Genomic DNA, 25,573 nt, shown 5'->3' with positions numbered 1-25,573 from the left:
TGGAGTTATTACATCCCGGCCCTCCCAGCCTTAAGTTCACTCAACTCACTCCTCCTTCTCCCCATTCTTTGCTCACAAAGCAACCTCCTGACTACAATTAAGCTTCATGCAGATTTGCCTACAGGGAAAGAGACACTAATCAGCAAGCATGATTATTTTGTCCATCTGATAGCATCAATTGTCATTATGAATAATGAAACTGGTACTTGGCTAGTGAGTGGGAGTATCTAAGAATCTTAATGGCTGATTGGGGATCTGAGAGGCAGGTGCATGGGTTGGCGTGGTAACAAATTCAGTACCGGATACAAGAACTCTATTTTACCTTTTCCCCATTATAAAAGTGATCGGCCTTCATTATTTCTTTCCCTTTGCCACTTATTTTTGTTTCTAAAATCACTCATAATTCCAAACATCCAAAACAACAACTACTAATTGTCAGGATGTTTTCTTCCAATCTATTTCCTATACATATGGAAATAACATTTAACAACTATTTCATTTCCTTTTTGTGAAAGTGCAGTAGAGATCTGCAATCTCAAATGACAAAATTCCTAGTCAAATGTGTGGGAAAGAGTTTTGGCTGTGTTTCTCATGCAAAAAAATAAAAATAAAAGCATACTCAACTAAATTTCAGAAAAGAATTAATTTCTGCAACATGACCCAGAAAGAGATTTCATTTTCCCAAGAACATTCCAAGACTTACAAAAATGAAAAATAATCCAGGAGAACTGAAGAACTCTTCATGATAGGGAGGTACCATAATTATCCAGCTAGAGATAGGAGAGATATTATCCTTTTAAACTCAAATTCATGTCTCTGGCAAAGGGGTGTGTGTGTGTGTGTGTGTGTGTGTGCACGCACATGCATGTGAGAGGATGATTGTTGATATTCTAATTTTTCTCATTCATTCTAGTTATTTGCTAGTCTTGCATAAAGAACTGTCAACTACTTCATTAACCTGAAATATGAATCATACAAGCAAGTCAAAATAAATGCTTGATTTTGTTCCTTTTGTTCATCTAATTTAATAATAACTTGGTGCTCTGAAGTGTTAAGTGCTTAGTAAAAGGGAACTAATATTTGTATGATTTTGGCTTTGCTACTATTTGAACATCTTACTATGATATTTAAAAATTTCCATTCTCTTACTCTCTTTAACCCAAACTCATGGTTAGAAGCAGATGGGACTGACACATCAAAGAAACTTACCTCATTCTCTGAGGAGCTTGCAGAGAGGAGTACTTCTTGGGCATCAAAGAACTCAGAGACAGACTCTGACATGGACAGGCGACTCTCATTGGCTACTTGCTGTGAGAGGGGGAGACTGACATGGATTTGCTCACCAGTCTACAGTAAAAGATGAGCAGAAGGAGTAATCATTTTTTCCCTTAAAATAGCTATCTGTTCTAATCAGATCATCATGTCCTAGCCAGATTTCCTGTGAAACACACACCATATGTTAAGAGTATTGACCACAAATAATGTTCACTTGCATCTCAGTAATCACCTCTGATGAAGCTTCTTTCCTCTCTCTGTCTACAGAATGCACAAGGCATAGTTCAAAGATGTTGGTTCTGTGAGTTGATTTTAAATCTATGCCCAATTGATAGTAAATGGAATGTAACATATTGAGTCTCTCTCAATACAGCGAATTGGCTGTAGAGAGAAGTCCATCCTCATATATGTAGGTGTGTCATTATTAGTTATATTCTAACCAGCACACTAGACCTCAAGAAAAACTTGTGGAAACCACTAGAGAATTGGTAAGAAGACAGTCTACAAGACTAATTTTTGAGACAATATATAAAAGTCATTTTCCAATTTGATCATGAGTTTTAACCAATGAAACATATGAATAGAATATTAAAACTTATTTCAAACTATATTTTATTCAGTAAGCAAAAAATACTGTTTTTAATGAAGCTGTTTGAGTTTCAATTAGAAAAATATGGAAGAAAACTATAATGTGAGGAAAAATATATTTCAGTACACATTCCAGGCTGAAAAGAAGACTCAAACTGAGACGTTAAAATTTCTGAGTGACAAAATTTTAGAAGTACTTCTAGATTCTGGGCAGCTGAATAAGGATGAGTGTCACCAGAGATCCTGGGACCCACAGAGGTGAGGGGACATAGGATGGGAAATAAGTTATAGAGAAGCTGTCTTGGATGATATTTTCTAATGGTAGAACACTGGCACCTGTAGGATTTTAGCACAATATGTTTTGGGCAAAAAAATGACCTTAGTATCTCTTTGTTACATGTATCATTTTTTATAAAGCTACAATATGTTGAAAAGTATAAATTATTAAAGTTATAAACATTTTTATAAAGGGTTATAAACAAATTAATACTCTGAAGTCTAGCCCAAATATTGAATGTCTTCCTGTGCTATTACTACATTTTAGTAGTACTAAATTTAGCAGATCTTTTAATCTGAAAAATGTGACAATAGCAGCACCTACAAGTTTTGCTGGGAGTGTCAAATGAGATAATACACATCAAATGGTAAGTACAGTGCCTAGCACATAGTAAGTGCTCATTTGACACACGTTAGCTATTAATTATCATCACCATCATCAATAGTAGCTATAGCAGCACCATTAGTATTAGCTTAACAAGATCAGATGATGTCTCTCATTAGGGCTTTCAAAACTTCAAGAAAATTTTTATCTAGCACCTTCTTAGCTAGCATTCCATGGATTTTTTGATGATAATGAACATATCAAATGAAGACTGGGAAAACACAGAAAATACACAAGCTGGAGTATACATAAACAAAATATTCTGACATGAGGCGAACTCAGGAATAAATAAAAAAGAGACACTGATGACCAAGAATAAATGATATCCACTTCATCTATATCCCTTACTCCAAAGTGTCAGCACTTTGTGTTGGGAAGCTGTCAGCAACACAAATATTTATTCAGGAGTCTTGTTAACATTGAAAGAACTGGGTAAAAATAAAAACAGGTAATAGGTTTTGACACTTTTAACATAAATATTCTACATCTATTAAAAATGAGTCTTACCTCATCAGGACTAGGAATAATATTGACACTGACAACCTGATCACAAATAATAGATTCTGAATGTATTCTGTTCAACCGACTCCTCAGTTCAGCATTCTGGTTGAGAGCCTTAAAATAACAAAAACCACACATGTAATTTTGAATTAATAAGCAAGTTTAAAACAGAACAAGCACACGGGAACAGCTTAGACAACAAAGTCTAGGATGTTCTCATTTGTAAATTTTTGGTGGCATCATAAGTCAGATCCTACTGGCAAGAAGGAAATAAATGGCTCAGAATTAAGGTATCCATTTTTTGCAATCAAGACTACGACTTAGTAGGTTAGTGCGTTAAAAGATCTCATGGATTTTATAAAATTGATTAATGGAGTTTCCTTTCCCTCAGAATCAAGTCTATTAGTTCCAAGCCCAGTCTACCACCACATATATATTACATTTTCAAGATGAGATCAAAACTATTGATTCTGTTCATTTTTTTGTTCTATTGTTTCAAAGTCAGATGGTTATCTTAAAAATCACCTGGATATGAAATGAAGAAAGAACTGCCTTGATATTTTATGACTTATATATTTAGTCTAGCAAAAGGAAATAGTTGCATTTTCAATTTTTAGGAACACATAATTTTCATACATGACAGTGCAGCAGAACTAACTCAAGTGTAGATCAAAAGGTGCCTTTACTGAGCAGCACAGACATCAAGAAGAATGAAAAAGAAAGCAAAACGGAAAGTAAGCTAACTCCAAGTTAAGTACATCACACTATTTTCAACACATTCTACATCGGCATCAGTAAAACACCACCTGCTCTAACACCATTTAGTAAATGCGGCAAGAAGAGAGCAGCGTTACCTAAGCCTGGTGTCCCTACAGGGGCCCTGGAGACAAAGGTGTGTGCATCACAATGATGCAAGGGAACATGTTCATGTGTAACAGATAGAGCTAACCGGATTACCACAGTCTCAAGCAAAAGATCTTGGTGAGCTCTTGTCTCGCTCGCTGCTCCCCTCAGCAGTGTATTTCAGTCAGTCTGCCTGTTCTTCTGCCCACTCTCTGGTGAATTCTCTCACCCCCCGGATCTCTGGCCTGTACCCCAGTTCTTGTATACATAAATCAATAAATCTTTAAAAAAAAAAAAATCTTGGTGAGGACAAAGGTCCAGTGAAAAGCTGGACAGCTCCTTTCCTTCCCATCAAAATCAGCAATTAGAAAATAGAGGCAGCTGTTTTAGACAGTGGAAGAGAAATATCAGGTTTGACCAAAGAGGGGTGTTTGTCCCGGGCACTAGACATTGTGCTTTTCTTTACATGGAGTGAGGGAATATAGTGAACCAATACATGCACACATGCAGTGTCAAAATTATAATCCCGTGCCTGTTAAAATACCCAGGAAAAGATGCAGGGGCTGGGCTTGGCACTCGTATTGAGCAATGCACAGTCCTCCAGTCACGCAACACTGTCCTCTCCCCACGCTGCTCCTTCTTCCCTGCAACCCAGCTTTTGCTTTCTGAGGAGAAAACTGTTCACTCACAGCTTTTGACTTTTGTTTAAAGTTTTTCTAGCTTGTAAAATATGTGTAAAACGTAACACACTTGCTTGGGTGAGCTAAGCAGTATCAATGGATTAAAGCAGTTATCGATGGACTGTAGTATGTAGATACTACAGTCATTACATCTGCAGCTGGGAAGAAGGACATAGGTATTTGGCTTGCTGAGAAAACAGGGCTGTTAGAAAAAGAGGCAATTAAAAGCACATGTGCTTCAAAGCAAGAATCTTCATATCTTTACATTCTAGAAAAGCACTCAGGATCATTTTTTTTTGGAGCAAAATCTCAAACATCTGGAATTTGAAAAAAACATTGTATTACTTCCATCCCTTGTGACTATTCTACAGTAGTTTGTTCTTTCTTTACTTCTTTGCTTCCAACTTTTCTGCAAATTACTGAAGTGTTTGGAACCAGAGCTATTTTGTTGTCTTGGAAGTGAGAAGCCGCATGGCAGGTGGCTTGATGGTTTTAATCACAGAATCACAGTCTCAGCCTGACAGTTCAGACTGTATGTAGTCACAGACACACCTCAACTGATGGCTCCTTCCAAGGGAATGCACCTTCTGTTGCCACCAGAACAGAGTTAACAGAAAACCTGCACTAAATTCAAGGGCAAGGATAAACTGGTATTCCTCAGGGTAAGAGTTTTAAAGACAAGTTTACCATTTATGAGGAAAGGAATGCTATTTCCCCCCCCCCTGGATATTCTTAGATGAGAATTAAAGCTCTCCATTCTCTGGTCATTAAATGTGATCCTGCCTACAGGTGTGTGTGAAGGTGCAGAAGATAACCTCTAGCCATTGATACACACAGGGAGCGAGGTAAATGTTTAAAAGGAAATATTTTATTAATAATATATATGCAGTGGTAGAAAAAAGTTGCTGTTAAAGAACACAAAAAGCTTAGAAATACTGTTCTACCTCTGGCAATCCCAATGCTAGAAAGTGTGGGCAGACAGCTGAGCATGCAACAGCCCATTTATGCATAGCTCATGGGCAGCTCCTCCTTTTGCCTTGGTCACACAACTGTTTTTGAAATTGGCCACAACCAAGCGCCCTGATTTTCATGGGATAGCTCTCTGGTAGTGCACGGCCACGCTCATGACTTCCCTTCCTAAAGCTCAACTGTTTTCTCTGTAATAATATCATAAGAAACTTGAAGAATATTGGCATTTTTAGTGAAATGATTCTTTTAGTGATAATTAACATAGAAGAACCCAGATGATGATAGAAACAACGTAAAGAATGCACCCAGGGAGCGGGAACAAGGAAAAAGGAGGCAGATCACCAGCCACTTGAACCAGCCAACAAGCAAGAATACAGCAGCTCTGGAGAATGTCAGTAATAATATCACTCTTTATGACACACATGAGCAGAGGCCTGATAGGGAGGAAGCACCCTGAAGCTCAGGAACAGGACTAGACTCTTCATGAGGCAGGCTCTATGCTTATTTTCACTACTTGCTTTTGTTATTGAGTTCAGACTGCACTAAAGCTCTCTACAGTATTATGTCCGTGTCCCCAATGCCTCTCTCGCATCCTCAGACACATTCAAGTCTAGTATATCCAAGAAACAAGTAAGTCCTTCTGAATCCATACAGAAGCTATCATCTTGAAGTTTTGAGCCAGAATCAATTGCCTAAATCCCCATCTCCTTATCTATAACTAAATTTGTTTGCCATGGTAGACAGTGGGTGAGGTTCACCTGAGGCTGGGCAAGATGGTAGCATATCCACTTACTGAATGAAACTGAGGGTTCTGGGAAGGAAACATGGAAGGAAGCCTGACTGCCAAAAAGGGACATGAAATGTGTGGCAAAATGGAATTACAGAGACTCAAACTCTCTGGATAAAAGCAAACCCGGTTCAGGGCCTCCCCTGGTGGCACAGTGGTTGAGCGCTGGGCTGTGAGGCTGCCTCTGGCAAGGGTCCCACAAAAAAAAAAAAAAAAAAAAGCAAACCTGGTTCAAAAGAACTAAGAAAATTAGCATGAAAATGTCAAAGCTAGAAGGTATCAAATAAATAGATAGAATTATAGCACATTTGGAAAATGAAAAAAATATTTAAAAAAATTTGTACCTTACTGCCAATCAACCAAATACTGGTAGTTTGGTGTATTTCTCTCAACCTTTTTTTCTTATTTATTTTCCACATTATTTAGCAGCAGCATAATTTACATCCTGTGTCTGCCATTTATTCTTTGCACATAAAGATTTATTTTATCTGGTAAACTTTTCTCAAGTTTGATTTTAATGGTTGCAGAATAAATTATTTTCTATTAATGGGCAGCTTAAGCTGTTACTGATTTTGACTAGAATAAATAATGATGTCATGAATGTTTATGTTACATAACGTTTCCTTTATTCAACAATACTTTCTTTGACATATCACCCACAGATCAAAGGATCAAACCTTTTTCAAGCTTTTAGTAAACACTGCCAAATTATGTCCAAAATGACATCAATTTAAACTTACTGGATATCTAAAAAATGATGTAAGGTGTCTTGGAAAAATATTTTCATACAGAACATATTTAGCCAGCTTTCAGGAAACTGGAATTGAGGAACAAACAAATACACTTGGAGCTTTTGTCCCAACACAATACTGATTTTGGTATGTAAATTGTCATGGGCACAAAGAATGGTATATATTATGACTGGAATTTTCATTATGCTGCTATGTGCCGTAAAACTAATTTTTTGCCTACATTCCCACACACACCACATTTCACTGATTCTAAGATGCATATTTTCTCCCACGTATAATACCTCTGAAGCATGACGTCAGTTTAATTGACAGCAATTCTTTTTCCTTCTTAGTAATACACAAAACAATCCTATATCTAACAATCAATGGCATATTGATTCAATGAAACACAGTGGGAGTACAAGGGTCATATTCTCACATTTAGATAGATCTAATACCTACTGCATTTAGCCAAAGCTGTGCACAAATTTGGGGATCAAACTAGTAACAGTGAGAAAGTGAAATGTATTAAAGACTCAAGTTGAATCTTTTATTATTCTAGTGCTCTGAAATGCTGACGTTATCTTAGTCATTATACACTATTTAAATTCGGTATATGGGTACATTTACTGAGACATGAAGTTATAATTTTTGTGAAATAAAGTAATTTATAAGGAGTCAGATGACACTGAAAATCCCTTCCTATAGGTTTGAATCTATCATCTATGCTGTCTCTGAAATGTGAGAGTTAATTTTAGAGTTTCATGAGGTAAAAGTAGCAGAATTATATATGTTTTTGTGTACATATAGGTCAGGGAACAAATATTACTTTAAAAGTGAGATCCATTAGATTGCCCAGCCTTATAAATTGCTACATGCCCAAGACAGTAATATGTAATGAAGAATGCTAATTTCATATATTTTAAATGCTGTGTGCCTTCAAAGGGATGATGGAACTTGCCAAGTTGATATATTTAAAGGCTTTATTGAAAAGTGACATTTTAATCACTATATATATATATCAAAAAGAACTAAATATGCCCTAAAACATTAGACTACTAAGTAACATTAAAAAGTTATTTAAACTCTGTCTCTCCCTCTCTCTTTCCCTCTCCTGGAGGGGCAACATGGCTTGGTAACTGGTCATAAGAAAAATATCTGGAAGTTTAACTGATGACACTTGAATATGGATCAAAAATATATCTTCAGATTACCTAAAATTAGACTATGATGTGAAGTTCTACTAATATAATGACATATTGAGAATATCTGTCTTAATGTACTCAAGTTATTTAGTGTTTTGTTCAATCCTAATTGCTATATTGGAAGAGAGACAGTGAAAACAGAACTGGCCAAACAGATGGTTCCCCATCAGCTAATTATCTACCATTATCAGTGTCTCCTTATCTGCTGGTTCCTTCCTCTCATAATGTACACATGCTGAGGTGATAGTCAAATTCCAAGGCTGACTCTCAATACATACACTATTTGCCGCTAAGGTCAGATACTGTCTATCTCTTCCTTCTTGAGAATACGAAAATGCTTCACACTGGGTCTCAATGGTCACACTATCTAAGTTCTTTAGATATTTTCCTGTGTCTCTTATTTTTTAGCCTTTCTTAATCAAATCAATCACTTATTTAATTAAATATTAATGTTCTTAGGAGAGTGCCAGCAGCACTGACCCTCTTTCATTCTGACTGAAAACACAATTTATCAACATCTATAATTTCTCTGACATAGTGGCATATTCACACCTTTCTCTCTAGCCCAGCTCTCTCTCCTGAGCCCCAAAACTGATTATATATCTAATTGCATGTTGGATGTCCCACTGACATCTCAACTTCCACAGAAACCACTCATCATCATTTACCTACCCCTGACACATGGGTTCTCATAATTCTATCTTGGGGAAATAGACTTACCTATTATTTACCTGGTTGTCCAATTAAACAGCCTGTAATTAGTCTTGACTCTCTTTCTGTGGCCCTCTTTAATATTTAGCTGACCTCCAGGTCATGCTGACCCTCCTCCTTCAGTGTCTTCGAAACCCTCTTGGCACTTCCTGAGTTCGGTCCTGCCTTATTTTGATTATCTTAAGAATCTACCAACTAGTTTATCTTAATTCCATCCATCCTCCATACTGTACCAGAGTAATATTTCTAATATATAGAAATATGTATAATATTTACAATCTGACATTACCACTCAATAGTTTAAAATTCTGTAAGGCCTGCCCATCACTGATAAGATAAATCTAAACTCCTAGTCCTGAAGAGCTGCCTCCTACCCACTTAGCCAGCTTCTCCTAGATTAGTTCTTCCTTGTTTGCTCTGTGCTTCAGACTCTAACTACTTACAATTCTTCAGATACCCCTCTAGCTGTCTAACCACGGATAGTGATTCCTATACAAGGAGTATATTGTCAGTAAACAGAAATGCCTAAGCCAAGGCTGTAGTGGTTTCTGAGAAAGTCAAGCCACAGTGATGAGGGGAATAGATAGCCAGCAAGGGTGTGACTGTCCCAACAAGGCTATGGACAGGAGCAGGAATGTAAATATTGGGAAAATGCTGTGATAATACAAAATTGGGAACAATGGATTTTCCATTGGATGAGATATAACTATCTGCATACTCCCAAACTATTTTCACATATTTTGAGAATAAAACCAAGCATTTTAATTAAAAGAAAAAGTCAATTAAAAAAAAACCCTCTTGAACAATGCAACAAAAATCTGTTGAGGTTCTAATTCTGGAAGCAAATAAATATGTTGTGATAAGAGAAGGAAATATTTAACCAAAAGGATGCAAAGTTAACATAATTTTGCTTATCTTACTTTTATTTTGCTTATGTTAGCATCAGGTTCTTTCTCATGAGCTGCTGCTGTCTACTCAGGCTCAATTCCTCCAGAAGCCTGATCTGTTTTCACTCACAGCTCGGGGACTTCCCATTCCTCTGCACAACCAGAGGCCTGGAAACCTGCGCCGCTCATGTGCAGCTCTGAATGGCCTACAGCATGGTCCATTTCACTGTTCATCTCACTAATGAGATAATGAGCTTCCTGGGAACATAGCCAGGGCTACTTTATCTAGGTATCCCAGAGCTTGTACTGTACCAAGTGCCTTGTCTTTTATTGAATGAAATACAACGAATAAACAAAATTTCTCTTACCATCATTGTTAATCTCACCTGATCTCCCCAACTTAGATCTCTATTTATCATTCTCTGTCTTACCAAGAGGCAAATAGAAGCAAGCAAGCAAGCGAGAAATGAGTTTTCTTATTTTCCCTAAGTTCAAGCTTGTTTTAGACCTCTAAGCTGCCATCATTAAATACAGTTGAAGGAAAGATTATAATATTTAGGGGGTTAATGGTGTATTTTTCACATTTACAAGATGACCTTTGCATGTTCATCTAACCATTATTTTGCTCTTTGATTCATGGCACTTTCAGAGCAATGGTTCAGAAGATTAACACGGACTGAGTGTTCAACAGATACATGACGGGAGAAGAGTCTGGGGCAAACCACTGAAGTGTGTGGTGAACAAAGACCTCCGCAGGCTGGCACAAGTGCCACTACAAATGCTCGAGCTTCTGAGTCCCTTAGTTTGGCGCTGGAAGCAGCATATGCACCTCGACTGACAGTGTTCTGTGGTGAACACAGAAGGGGTGGCCAGGTGACAGCACTCTATGACAGGAAACTTAACATTGAAAATAAGCTAACAGTCCAGGAACATAAAACATGGTGAGGCACTTCAAGTCAAATTCTTAGGGTCAGGGGAAACTATTCAAGCGGGAGCTGACCCACAGGAAAAACCACTTACCCAGGATTTGTTTGCTCCTTCACTCTGATCCAAGGCACCAGGAAGTGAATAATATTTTATGTAAACACTGAGTTCTCACACAAAATCACATAACAACATTGAATTCTCAAAGGAATTTTTAAAAGTGCATTTATAGATTAAATGAAGAAAATATTTCAGAGGAAGTCCTCAGTGTAAAGATGCAAAGCACAGTTTTAAATATTTTATCAGAAATTTCAATTTTGATACATATAGGGATTTGATTAGTAATAGAAAGATCACTATAATATATATTGATTAATATATAATAAATACATATTGAATACTATATTATAACATAATATATATAGAGAGAGAAAATATAAAGGTCTAGCTTTAAGGAGCATAACGTAGATAGGTAGAGAATCCTAACAGTGTAAATCAGGAAAACAAAGTAGGTAATAGTAATCAGTAAATTTCAACAGATTAAATTTCAACATATTAAAATTGAAATTTATGTTTGCAAGCAAATTTGATTGACTTTCACTTTAACCTTAACATTTTTTGAAAATGTAAAATTGAATAAACTTTTATACTGACACTATATAGTGTTTTGGGAGAATTTCAGATGAATGGGTCATCATCACCTTGATGGTGATGCCCTGCATCCCCAGCTTTCGTTTTACAGGGTTGGGAATGTATCGGGAGAGTAAGGAACACAGTCATTTACCTGAGACAGTGACTGTCGCAACCGTGCCATCTGTGTGCTGTGGCCTTTATTGTGATCCTGCTCAGAAACCATCTGCTTGAGCTTCTCCTTCTCTATAGCTATGCTGTTAAATGCAGACTTCAAAAGAGAATGCACTGGGAGGGGAGAAAAGTGAGAAACAGAGATCAAATGTATCTACCAATAATATATAAAATTATCAACTTCTTAACACTTTAACTCATGCACAGACATTTCTGAAAAGACTGCATTATAGTCTAACTAAAAGTCAGCCTTAAATGGAATCTACCAGAATATCTTTATACAAAACAACTGTGGTAATGAAAATTAATCAGGATAAAAGTTTTAGCATTACATATCAGACACCCCATCAAAGATTTGGAAGCAGCATGTGAAATATTAGTACCTATTCTAAATATGAAGATTTAGAAATTAATCCAGAATTCCTAGAAGAAAAATAGAAAAAGTTTTAATCTGCTATAATTGATGAGACTATTTGAGAGTTCTGCATACAATAAGTCTCATGCAAATAATTTAGAACTATTCAATAATTAATTTCCAGAAGTGTACACTCCAAAAGGAGCATTTTCTGAGTCCTGCCAATGTAATAAAAGTTGCTGATCTATAAGTTTTGACTAGTTCTCTTTGAAATAGGAAAATGATTGGCCTTAAGAACAAACAGCACCTGTAGTATTTTCTTAAATGAGGATGTCTTGATGTCACACAAGCTTTCAAAGGGCACAAACTTCCAGTTATAGATGCACAGGTTCTGGGACTCTAATTTATAACATAGTAATTATCTACCACTGTATTATATACTCAGAAGTTACCAATAGATCTTAAAATATTCTCAACACACACACACACACACACACACAGTAATTATATGACATGATGGAGGTGTCAGCTAACACTCTGAGGGTAATCATTTTGTGTGGAATCCCCAGGCCCCCATGTTATTATTGCTATTGTCTTTGTGTCCAGAGTTCCTGCTGGTCAAGCTAAAATGAAGAATCAGGCAGGGGCCTAACACCAGGGCAAAAGTCCTGGTATGAGGAACATATTGGGAAACCAGTATCTGCTGAAAACAGCAGGCAGAGTTTATGGCCAAATTAGCAAAATCAGCTAGAATACCTTACTTGTAAAGATTAACAGAAAGTTAAGTAAGAATAGGAACTAGAGATAGGGTGCTTTGATTAGAGGGAACAATGCAGCACCCCCAAAAAACAGCCCCTGTTCACTGCACCCTAGCTTGCACCAGACAATAACACATCTTCAATAATATCCCCACCCCATGGATGTACATCCTTCCACATACTTGCCCACCTTCTCTGAACCTGATCCTCAATCAGCATGAGACTGCCCTTGTTTAGTGTCTGCATCACTTGAGGTGTGAGCCCCTCTATGTCTCTCACTCTACTTGGACTTTGACTTGTCTTTCCTTCATCCTGTGCTGCTTCCAACACTGCCGCCCCACAACGTGACAATTTTGCAATAGATAAGTCTACCAAAGTGACATATTCCTTAAACTTATGCAGTTCTCTATGTCAACTATATCTCAATAAAGCTAAAAATAAAATAAAAGCAACAATAAAAATAACAATTTCCCCCATTTCTGTATATTTAACAACATATATCAGCAAAATCTGAGGAAGTGTTTAAATTAGATACACAAAGAGGATGAACTTCTAACTCTTTACAATAAGATTTTCTATAATATACAAAGTCTAAATAGGTTTTTCCTTATTTGAGAAAGGTTATTTTTAAAAGAAGTAGAAATTTTTAGCACAAATACAGTGGCCTAAATTAAAAGGGGGAAATGACAGGATCACAAGGAGCTCACAATCTACTGATTTATGTGCTATATTCCAGTCGTCATCAATTTGAACATAATGACTTGATAACTGCAATACATTAACCCCACTGGCAGCTCTAAAAGCATTTCAAAATCCATAATTCTTTTTAAAGTGTTCACATAAAAGTTACAGAAAAATTCTCTTTTTCTATTATAGAGATTTTGAGTATCCACTGAAAAGAAAATATGTTGTGTCAACAGAAGCTTTAAATTTCTGTTGAAGTTTGGATTTCCTGAAAGCAAACTGGTAACAACCCAACACACAAAGCTTTCCTGGGGCTACTGTCAAATGTATTCATTTCTCTTTAGCAGCTGAGCTATACTTAACTCACAAATTTGTTGTGTCTTTCTACCTGCCCTCCCTGGCCATTAGAAGTAAAAGCTACTGACTTTACTGGCAATAAACTTAACACAGTTATATAAGCAAAATAACACTGCTCTTATCTAAGTGACACAATTAGCAACCACTAAGAAATGTGATGACATCCTACTAGGAGTAATATAGTAGATGAAACAGAGCTGGCTTTACAGAATCTAGCCTGAGAAATTTATATTAAAAAAGGGAGGGTATGATCAGTTTGCTTAATTATTTTAGGAGTATGGAATTAAAGAAATTTCTGCTAGTTCATGTTTGCTGATGGTTTAACAGCAGATTTTTGTTGATTTCACCATTCCCAAAGATACTCTCGGTGTGTGCCCCTTCTTTTCCTGAGCCTCAAGGCTCTTGAGCATGGAGAAGGCAAATCAGGATGTTCCCTTCAACATACATTTTCAAGACTATTTTATAACTTATTATTAGCAACACGAGGGGAAATATGATTAATTCCCAGTAAGGTGTTAGTGACTGAAAACAATACAACATCTATCTTTCTCCAAAAGACTAAATATTTTAAAAGACAATGCCTATGAACATACTATCATAAGTCAAAAGATTAATTTCAAAGGTTGAAATTTAAATAATCAGAGCAATAAGGTGGGGGAATTAATTTGGGAGCTGAGGCTCTTGGTAAATACAGACAGGACTGCTCAGATCACCTACACCCTATGATCCTGTTTCTTACTTATTATACCCTACCCTCTGTGGCTGGTGACCATTCAATTTAAGCTACCAGCTTTACTGAAAGCTTACCATTTAAAAAAGAGACTCAAAGTAGGGTTGATTTCCCCTCCTGTCAAATATGGGTTGGCCTGTGAGGTTCTGACTGGTCGAGAGCAAGGACATGACTATGCCTGGCCCTGGACAGACGGGTTGGGCAGATTCCATTCTACTCTCTTGGAATCTTCAGCTGCCATGGAGAAGGAGAGGGACATAGCTGGGTATGGTCTTCCAGCTATCCCAACAACATGCCAGGCACATGGGTAAAGTCACCTTGCACCTTTCAGCCCAGCCTAAACTCCAGTTAAATATCACTAAGTGGCTCAGTCAATTCCAAGTGGTGCAGAAGAACTGCCTAGGAGAGCCCTACCTGAACTCCTGACCCACAATCTCAAAATTGCAATTAGTGTTATTTAGATCAGTGAGTGCTAGTTAATAAAAAGAGACTCAAACAGAATCTCTCTTTTTTTCTTACTAAGAATGACTCACAACATGTATTAAATGATAACTAAAAGATACTGAAAAAAAGGCGGTGATGTGTCTTCGGGCCTGCCTAGGATAACCCATTCTCTTCCCCTCCCTCACTACAACTCAATGACTCTTTCATTCAAAACTATAAGCCTATGATGTACACTCTCCCAAGAGGCAGACATCATACCCCACTGTATTATATATATACACAAGTCTACCCAGTATATGATATTATAATCTTCCCACCATGACAACCTTGACAAGGGTAAAAGGGTAATAGCAACCTCTCACCAATAAAGAGCTTCTCTAAAGGGCACACTGTATTTGTTGTTACCTTTCTGGGCAATTAGACAAAATTCTTCTTGAAGCTTTGTATAATCTGTTGAACTTTCCAGAGGGTCAGTGAGGTGGCTAGGGGGAGTCTGAAATTCAATATCCGCACAAAGGTTGGGGTTGGAGGAATGCAAGCGAACGGGTGACATGGTGGCACTGAAAGGAACCTGAAAGGGGAAGATGGAAATTATTAAAGAGCAACAGTGCACTTGTCCACATTTTATTCCACTGAAAAGCTCACTTCTATTCTTCATAATAAGAGATTCCTCTCTGATGACACAATCGGAGATACTCAGTGCTCATTTATTTTGCAGGGGATGGTGGTGGGAAGCAGTCTCATTTCCTACAGTTGATTTAGTCCTGTCACTGACTCATAGGCTTTTCACAGTTCCAGGGAGACATGACTACAGCATGACAGGAAGAAAAGGCATAGTCCCCGAAAAGCTTCAGCTCTGAACCCACAGTTGTATCTAAAAAATTACTGGCAGATAACAGAAATTTGAACCTAACTGACCTTCTCTTACAGTCTTAATCTTATCTCTAAGGACTTTTGTTGCCTATTTCTTTTTGAGCCTGAAGTAGGGGCTTTGGGTAAAAAATCAAGAGACACATACAGAAAAGTGAGTTCATCCTATTCCATTATTATATTTACCATTAAAGTGATTTATGTTTTAACTAATGGCTACCACAAATCAAGTTTAAAGGTAAATATAATAATGGCTTAAAGAGATTCATAATTCAATTTGAAATGCAATATAAAACAGTTAAATGAATAACTCTTGTTTACATTTGTATGTTTTATACAGCTTTCTTACATATATGAATAGACCAATACAGAAAAGCATTAAGTAAAAAAAGAAAGTCATATTACTAAAGATATTCCCAAATGGGTAGAGGCTATTTTCCCACTCAGGTTGTATATGGATTAGGCTTGTGATGAGTGGAGGAAAAGCACTTTTTTCTCTCCTTCCAGAAAGTTCTATCTGAATATTACAACTGCTGTCAATGAAATATTCTTGGAAAATGAATATATCAATTCCTCTTGTAAATAAGGTCATCAGTAACCTCCCTAATTCTTATGGCACAGATTTTCATTCAGTTATCATCAAGAATTAGACTCAGATTCCTTTGTAAGCTGAGTTTTGTATAAATTAAAGGATAATTCACACCATCTATCTAAGGAGGAAATATGCTGTAGGAGGAACGAAGAAATATCTTGTCTGATGTACATGTCTGTCAGAACCACTTTCTTTTTTACATATTTTGATTTTGTTTTACACTTTCAGACACAAAAAGAGATCGAGAGGCGAGAAGAAATTAGTGTTCACTGAGGACACAGGATAAATGAAGGAGATGGACAGAACCACAAAGGTGTGACCTGAGCGACAGTTTGTGGATCTGGGTGAGGGCAGTTGAGACTGCACAGGAGAATCCTTCAGATGTAGCTTTGCCCTAGCAGGCAGTTATTTATTTCAAAACATACCTAAGACTTACTGGGGAAGGAAACAAGCATGAGGCTTATCCCCTAAGATCAGCTAAGCACATGAATATATGATACCCAAAGTATTTGATATCTGGGGATATCAAAGTAACTTTCATCCTCCATGGGGACTTTGGCTACGTTAGGGAATGTCAACAGGTTGTTTATGTTATAAGACTCAAAATTTCTGGCTGTTTTAGAGAAGACAGAGCATTGACAGATAAGCCATTTGAGAAAATGGAGTCCTTGGGTTCAATAATTTGCTAGAATCCTATCCAGCTAATTTTGTGATGATAATAATTGAGGTGGTTTGGGGCTATCTATAAAGGAATGACATTTACATAGAAGAATAAAGATATATAAAGGAAATTCTTGCCCTTAATTATGGTGATGTTAAGTCTACAAAGAAGTCATCCCACAGTCCTCTAGGAGGAACACAGAGAATCCATGGAAAGACTGATGGAGATAAGGAGGTTCTGGGACAAGACCATGATTTAAGGAAAAGTGTAGACAAAACAGTTTTCAGATTAAAGGATACAATTTCCCCACACTAGCAACTAGAAGACCATTAAGAAAAAAAGGTGGGTGTCTGAGATGGAGACTGTAATATGCTGTGGATCTTGGACAAGGGTTTTATTTGCACTCAGGTGCCCTCCATGTGGACCTCAAGGACTAGCATTGTGGCAGAGAAGAGGGGTGTCTTCCCTTGAGTGGAGAAAGTAGAGGCTGTGAGAGTTGCGGGGAGAGGTTGTGATGGAGGCCATGATGCAGAAGAGGCCCGCAGAGTCCAGTAAGGACCCACACTTGTTCCTGTGATAACAACTTCCCCATATAAAGTTGGAATCAGATGCTGAGAAGAAAAACATGTTACAAATTTATATTTCTAACATAATGGAAGTTTAAATTGGCAATTAAAATAGTAAAAGTGATTGTGTATAAAGCCCACAGGGAGAGAGACTTGGGAATGCACCATTCAAATTGCAATCAGATAGATCCCTAGGAAATTGAAAACTAATTTTTATATACTTCAGATTGAAAATGTTTGTATTGATATCTTTTTTTTTTTGCTAAAAGAAGTATATAGAATAGGTCGTTTACATTGAAGAACTGATGAAATGAAATTAAGAATACCAATAGTGATGTATTAATCTAATTTTAATTGAGTATCTCTTTAGCCTAGGGATTTTTTACTCAGTTTTCCATTAGCCAGTTTGGGTATTATGGGATTCAAACATTTAATGGTTAATAGGTTCTCTCAGTGATGGCTGGAGTGGGAGCTGAGCTGTCTATAGCTCTCATGTTTGCCCCAAGAACCCACAACAGTGAATGAAGCCTCTACATCCTATTCTGGAAAGAAGTCCAAGACTTCTCTGAGCTTCTGTGCCTGGGGAGCAAGCCTGGTCCTGGAATATCCTGGTTCTGGTAACTGCACTTGGGATGAGGGTGTTAGGAGATGAATTCTAGGTAATAGGAACCTATCACAAAGAACACATTCAAAATATGTGGGATAATTTGAATATTGGGAAGAGGAAGGTGTGGTTACTAAGGAGAAACACTGAGCTAAGAGAATTGGGGGGGCTGAATCACCCACAGCGGGTCATTAGATATGAGTGGGGAGAGCCACTCACTCCTAACACTTGTTTATGAAGAAGTCAAAAGAGGATGGGTTGATAGTGAAACTATTGGCACTAAAATTTAGTAATGGTAGCAAGAATGAAACAGGGGACCTGAAACAGCAGGTCTATGAAAGAAACTAAACTTCTGTGACTCTCAGCCAGGATGCAGAGTCCCCTGCTGTTCCTCTGCGTCTGGCAGGAGCACTGGCTCCATCCGGTCTCTCAGTGTTTGTTCAGGGGAGGGGCTGGGTTTTTCTTTTTCCAGTTCTGTTCTACTGGATCTGGCTGATGTTGCACATAGACCATACTGTGTGCTTGTGCTAAGAATCAGTGAGGATAATCCTCTGTGACACCTCCTTGGGTGCACTTTTCATTGAGAACAATCTCAGCTGTCCCCGGTAGGCAAGGAAAGTAAGTGCCTAGAAGTCGCTTGGAAGAATTCTAGGTAATAAGAACCTATTAGGAAGAACAGACTCAAAATATGTGGGATAATTTGACTGTTGGGAAGAGGAAGGTTTGGTGACTAAGGGAAAACACTGAGCTAAGAGAAATGGGGGGGGCTGAATCATCAGCAGCGGGTCATTAGATGTGAGTAGGGAGAGCCAGCTGAGTTCTTGCCAGAAGTTACTCAGCTCTGGTATTGAATTAAAGCTCTAAATCCTAGGAGATTTAGAGCAAACCACCCCCCACCCCCAGCTTATTCCTGAATACATTAATAAATGTTGCTAGCTTTTCTCACTGGATGCAACTAAGCTATTCTTAATTTCTGTGGTTACAGCTACTCTAGAAGGTGGGCATTAATTCTTTCCTCTTTTAAAAGCTTTGTCTCATTGATTCCCGACTTTTAAAAATATAAATCCATTTTCTTCAATAGGTTCTATTTGCAGTTTTATTATATTCACCAAATGTATCTGAAATTAAAAAATGAAAACAGTAGAAACCCAATCACTTCCCTGTGTGCTCTCTTAGAAGGACATTATTTAAGCAAACATCTGTATTTTCATAAAATGATTGACCTTCTTCCCCTACTGAGATATTGTTCTCTCTAACAATCATGTGGATTTCTGAATTTTATAAATGAAAGACTACATTTGAGAATTACTTAACTGATTATACAGAGACCTTTTATCAGAACCTGTTACCATGTCAGTGCCAAATGCTTGACTCACCTGCATTTGAATACATGCATGAGATACACATCACCCACTAAAACAATTTCCATAATTTGTTTGTTCAAATGTCTACTAAACTTTGAGTCTGTCAGTTCCCTAATAAACTCCAAGCTGTTCATTTCATCATCAAAAACAACTCTCATTTCTTAAACAATCCAGCTAATCACCCAGATAGAAAGCAGAAGTCAGCAATTAATCACAAAGTAGAAAACCAACAATCCTTTTGCCCACTCTGCATTCTTCTACAAAAACCCAAACCTTTTCATATTTTTCAGCAATTGTAGTATCAAAATACTAGAAGTATTTTAGTATTAAAATATATTCCACCTCTAACAAGAGCAAGCCTACTGTTCATTTAGAAAATATGATCTAATAGTCAAAAAACTAACATCCATAATCACTATGAAGTCAGTACTCTATTTTAAAAAGCTGTTAGGATATCACGAGTAAGCAAATACTATGATTTACTTTCATCCAGCAACTTCTTGTATGTACATATTCTTTTTTATATTCTGTAAGGACAGCTCATTATTCTAAACATTTTCTACTCAATTTTAAATTTTGGTTATTTGCTTATCTTATGTCAATACTTCCTTTGTCTTCTGAATAACCACCTTATTTTATCTTAAAAAAAAGAAACCCTCTCGAGACACATCAAACACCATTTAACATTTTGGCTTTTCTCCTTCCCACACTTTATTTTCTGATTTTCAGCTCAATATTCTTTCCAGAAAACAATTTTCCTTTGCTACATGTAATTTGGTAACCATTTAGAGAAGAAATGAAATCCACATTTTTTTTTTTTTACTCTCTAATTTCTTTACTCTCACATTCTGTTCAAATGGTCACACACTACCCAAAAGAGTGCAATTTATATTTGTAATAAAATGACATTTCTTAGAAAAATAGAAATCAGTTAGCAAAGATTTCAATAGCAAGATGACAAAAAATAGCATTTAAGGAAATCCCATACCACAAAGACTTGGACTCAGCTTTGCCACCTTGAATTTAAATGATTTTTTACACTGATTGAAGTAGAGAAATGGATTATGTAATACAATAGCTTCCCACTGCAAAAACGAACGAATGCCTGTGTGTGACCCCTGCCTGGTGAAGACAGCCAGACAACAACGTGCAAGGCGATGCCAACCAGGAACGGGTCACAGGATGCCATCACACGCAGGTGGCACCATTAGAACAGAGGACGTGACACTCATACAGTTTCTCATTCTCATTAAACATCCACTGGAGATTGAAATCCACTCACTGTTGTAGCCACTGCTGCTGCTAGCCTCTGCCGGCGCCGAGTTGTGTTGAACTGGCCCTTCGTAGGTGGCCCTTCCTGACAGTGAATGGGAGAAGAGGAGGGAGGAGAAAACATGGGGGAGGGGAGGGAGAGGAGAGGATACGGGAGGATGAAAGATAATCAGACAAGGGAAAGGGAGAGTTTAACTGAAGTTATTTTTGTCTAAATTTTAGCCCTGAAATGAGCTTGAAGGGGCATTTATGCTGTGAGAAAAGCTGATTGACCCAAACACTTAAGTGTACTTGCTGATTGTAACCCCCAGCCCAAAAGGGGATGGAAAGCTATGAATTGATGAATAATAGCTTGTGATTTTACGGTAAAATAAAGGTACCTACTCTTTTATTCATGCAATATCACTTTATATGAAGGCACAAGACATTCGACAAATGGAAGCAAAGAAAAAATAAGTTCAGGAAAAAGTGACTCAATAAAACAATGCACAACAGGCTAAAATGAAGAAGTTGTAAAGAGTCTCCTGTTAGTGAGACAGAACTTTTTTCTCTCTTACTGGGAGGGAAAAGTAAGGCTAAGGGTACCGGGAAACCTTCAATTTCCAATTTATTCCCATATTGTAAATCTCTCTGGGATTCAACATTAGGGAAGATGTTGGAATTTTCCAGCCGAAGAATTTTCCAAGGGAGAAATCAGTCCCCATAGCATAAGAAAAAGCTCTCAAGTTCCTCACTGTGGTGGGATAATGTTTACAAAAATCGACTATAAAAAATGAAAGCAGAGGTTTCATTTAGTGTCTGGCACCCATACGTGAACTAGTAGCAGAATCCTAGAGGGTTTTTCCTCTTTGGTGAACTGGATTAAAGGAGAAAGACATTTCCTTCTAACCACCTAACTCTGTCTCCCTTTGACAGATTCTGACTCTTCAGAATTATTGAGCCATAGTTTCAATTCCAATGAACTGAAATGTTCTTAGAATCACCTATCAGTACAGATTCAGGAAAAAAACAGTAAAGCTGCTTTAGCTTTTTTTTTGAAGAGCAACAACAAAAAATTAATTGTGATACTGCCATTTCTCTACAATGTTTCCAAATTTCATTCATATTTTTCTTCAGCTTCATAAATCTGCATTTATGTTTGTTATACATATATAATCTGTTTTCCACAAAACCTTCTACACAAAATCCTTTATGTTTAATATATGTTAAAAAATAAAAGGACTTTTACCCTTCAGTGTGATTTGAGTATCTGTGAGGTCTAGGATAGCTACACATGGATGTCATCCGGCCATTTCATCAACTACTCCTTATTTGTTACTACTCCTCATTCTTGATTAACATCTAGGAATCGAGTATTTAATTTGTTAGCAACAGCTCTCTTCTAGAGTAACCCTTTAAAAACTATTCCCTCCTTGCCTTCTTACTCATTTAAAACACAAAATATTACTGCATAATGATGATGTTGAAATTTCTGTTGGAACCAGAATTTTGAAGTTTCAGAAACAGGAAGCCCTTTTCTAAATTGCAATCACCACAGAGCCCTCTAGATCAAATGCTGCCTTTGGTGAGTTAAACGATGATTTCTGGGGTGAGCTTCCCACTGACTTCCAATAAAAAGATGAACACAGACATCCAAAATTTAGTTTCACATTCAAATCAAAGTCGAATCTAACCTACAAAAGGACACACAAGGAAATAGCCAGTATAACATGCTCTTCATTTTTACTTTCCTGAGGCCCATTTTTCAAATGATCTATTTTGCAATTATTTCAAAATGACTACTATACAATACTGAATGCAAAATTCAATGAAACAGCATCAACAACAACAGCAGTAACAACCACTACCGCACCAACATCAGAAGTCTAGGCCCCTTTACAAACTGCAGTGGACTGGATGTTTCAAACACTGGAGAGGAAGAAAAATAAGCCACTCACTACAAAAGCCTCTCAAGTCGGCTGCTACAATGACCATCAGAGAAGGTGGTTCAAGTAGTGAGATGATTATGGGTCTTAAAACAAATAGTTGGCACCATCAGATAAGATTGTTATGACCAAGAAACATTTTAAACAGGAAGAAAAAATCTATTAGGGTGGGAGAAGGTGGTAGGGATGTTTAACTCGCTACCATAAAAATAAATGCTATGCCTTCTGTAGGTAAAATACTGATGAGTAATGACATTTATATTGGTCACAGCATCCCTAATTGATTTTAAAGCTTTCCACCCAAGTGTGCATGTTAAAGAAATTTCAAGTAACTGCCCAGCAATAGACAATGGGCATCCTATTAAGCCTCATCCTATTAAGGCTGAAAGCCTGTTGGTTTGAGGGAACAGAAAAGGGCCAGGGATGGTGTCAAAATTCTGCAACATTCACCCTACAGTATCTTTTGTTTTACTAGGTTAAGTGGAAGTGGGGGCTTCTCTGACACTGATTACTTACCATCACCGCCCCCCACAAGTCTATTTCTACTCGAAGTTAGAACTAAATTATCATTTGAAAGCCTAAATTCTTCATCGAGTATGGGGATGAGATTTCAACTTCCCTCAAAAATAATTAAACTGGAATCACAAAGGCAATTATGTTCCTCATTGACAAAACAGAAACAAAGCATAGCAGTATAAAGACAAATTTCAAAACAAACCACCCAAATATGTGGCAGTAGTACAAATGAAAAATATTTTCATGCTTTTTGAACAATTTCTTTTGATGACTCAAAAAAAATATTCATAACCTCTCCTCATATAGAAAAGCAAAGCCAGTCACTGAGTAGGCAATTCAGAGCTGGATTCTGTTTCCATCAGGAAAAACAGAGGGATACAGGGACCATGGAGAGTCTTCAGCAGCAGCCAGGGGCCGGGGGCACCTCACCCAGACTTGCTGAGATGCTTCCTATTCCACCTATTCTGTTTGCTGGCATGCCTACTAAAACAAGATCAAAATAATATCTATCCAGGTATATATATTTTTTAAGATTCATTTTATTTATTTTATGCATATAAGAAGCGGGGCAAAGGAACAGGTAAGAGGATTCACCAGGACAGATGGGGAGCAGAACAGGTGGATCAAGTGAAATACACTGCTGAGGGGAGCAGCAAGAGAGACAGGAGAGGTCTGCTGTGCCAGGTGGCTCAGCTCCCTGGCTGGGGATTGAACTCATGTTGCAGTGGCTGCCGATAGCTTCATAGTGCTGAGACTTAACCCCTTGCATCACCAGGGAGGCCCTTCTTCAATTGTTTTATTTATATGGATTTTCTTTTCATGGCTATGATAACGACAGATACCATGCTTAAAAAAAATAGCAACCAAAAAATTGACAATCTCATGCACAAGACAAATGAAACTGCCAAAAGCAATTTTAGGTAATTTTCTTATGAAATCATTTGGTACACATGTCACCCCAGTATTTTCTGACTAGAAGGGAAAACACACAAAAACTTACTGAATAAAAGAACACAAAAAATAGTGTTCACAGAACATGAACATTCTAAATTTAAAAAATGGCGCTTTAGTGCTTAGAAAAACTTATTTTCAAATATACCAGATTAGCAAGCAAAGCAATGAAGAATTTGTTATTTACACATTCAGAATTATAACACAAAGAGGGTTATATAGTCAGAATTAAAGGTATTCTTTAGTCAGAAGACACTGAAGAGTTCTGAAAAGCAGTTCCCTTTACTTCTGTATTATAATACAAATTGATTTACAGTGTAAAAAGTAAAATCATAAGATTAATTTTAATTTTTGTTAAAATCATAAGATTAATTTTGATTGTTCAGGACAAGAATTCTTCATAAGCTACAGTTAGGGTCAGAGTATTAGTGAGACTAGTTTAAAGAACTGAAAATAATCTGATTTATGACATGAGAGATTTTAGGTAATTACCATAGTCTGAAGATTATCTTTCTTTAAAAATTTAAAACTACTCATTTCAAATAATTTAAAATAATTCAAGAAAATTTGCATTGGCCATTAAGACTTGAATGATTCAGATACTTAGAGTAATAGTTGAAGATTAAATGATGTTGAGTTTTGTAGAATCATAGAATTTTAGAATTGGAAGGGAATTCAAAGATGATTATTAGCTCTGTATCACTTTACCCAGGAGAAAAATGAAAAGTCCAGAAATTTTATAGAAATGCACAAGATTAAAAAGCCAGGAAATCAGAGTGAGTAGACTGCAGCCTAGATTTGTTGTTTTCCAGTCTACTGCAGCCTTTATTCTTATATTGACAGACTCAAGCTTGGACAAAGCTAACATAAAAGATTCTCTTAAGACCTATGAGTGTTCATTATAACCCACTGAATTTAGATTTTTAAGTTGATTTTATGTGAAAATATATTTTAATAGTTCAAAAGTCAGAATGAAAATGCCACTTATAGCCATACTGAATGATTTTAATCATTTAAAAATTATTTTTACATATGCTAGAATATAAAGAGCAGATTTCCCATTATTTTAGTTAAGAGTCAGAAAGGCATTGGCTTTCAAGCATTTAAGCTGTTCTCTAACTCTCACTTCTATGAACTGACATAAAGACAAATATTTCTTAAGTATATAAAAATATGAATGAAGGAAAAATAAAGTCTGTACCTGCAGTTGTATTTTTGTATCTTTGCTGACACTTTTTGTTCTCCATCGCCTTGTGACTCGCTTGTCTTTCTTTGAAATATCTACACAGTTAGCCTACATTACACAAATAGTTAAAAGCAACAAAGGTTTATTAAATTCACACAAATGATAAAGGTAT

The 25,573-nt window shown here is 36.9% G+C and overlaps 1 protein-coding gene across 6 annotated transcripts in view; it reads right to left on the bottom strand.

The window, feature by feature from the left end:
• OSBPL6 (oxysterol binding protein like 6) overlaps positions 1-25,573 on the bottom strand; it is a gene marked incomplete at both ends in the record, with an annotated part of 78,564 nt that overhangs the window by 14,882 nt on the left and 38,109 nt on the right. The window contains 7 exons of one of the 6 annotated variants that reach the window (XM_084228657.1): positions 1,210-1,347; positions 3,032-3,139; positions 10,859-10,882; positions 11,547-11,680; positions 15,300-15,465; positions 20,834-20,908; positions 25,417-25,509. In XM_084228657.1, the coding sequence (XP_084084783.1) occupies positions 1,210-1,347; positions 3,032-3,139; positions 10,859-10,882; positions 11,547-11,680; positions 15,300-15,465; positions 20,834-20,908; positions 25,417-25,509 (738 nt within the window). The remainder of the gene's footprint in view (positions 1-1,209; positions 1,348-3,031; positions 3,140-10,858; positions 10,883-11,546; positions 11,681-15,299; positions 15,466-20,833; positions 20,909-25,416; positions 25,510-25,573) is intronic. The other 5 variants (XM_084228662.1, XM_084228658.1, XM_084228659.1 and 2 more) reach the window with 5 other exon arrangements.

Source organism: Talpa europaea (assembly GCF_964194135.1).
Source record: "Talpa europaea genome assembly, chromosome: 1".
NCBI classification, from domain to species: Eukaryota; Metazoa; Chordata; class Mammalia; order Eulipotyphla; family Talpidae; genus Talpa; species Talpa europaea.
This window is presented reverse-complemented; position numbering and strand designations above follow the sequence as displayed.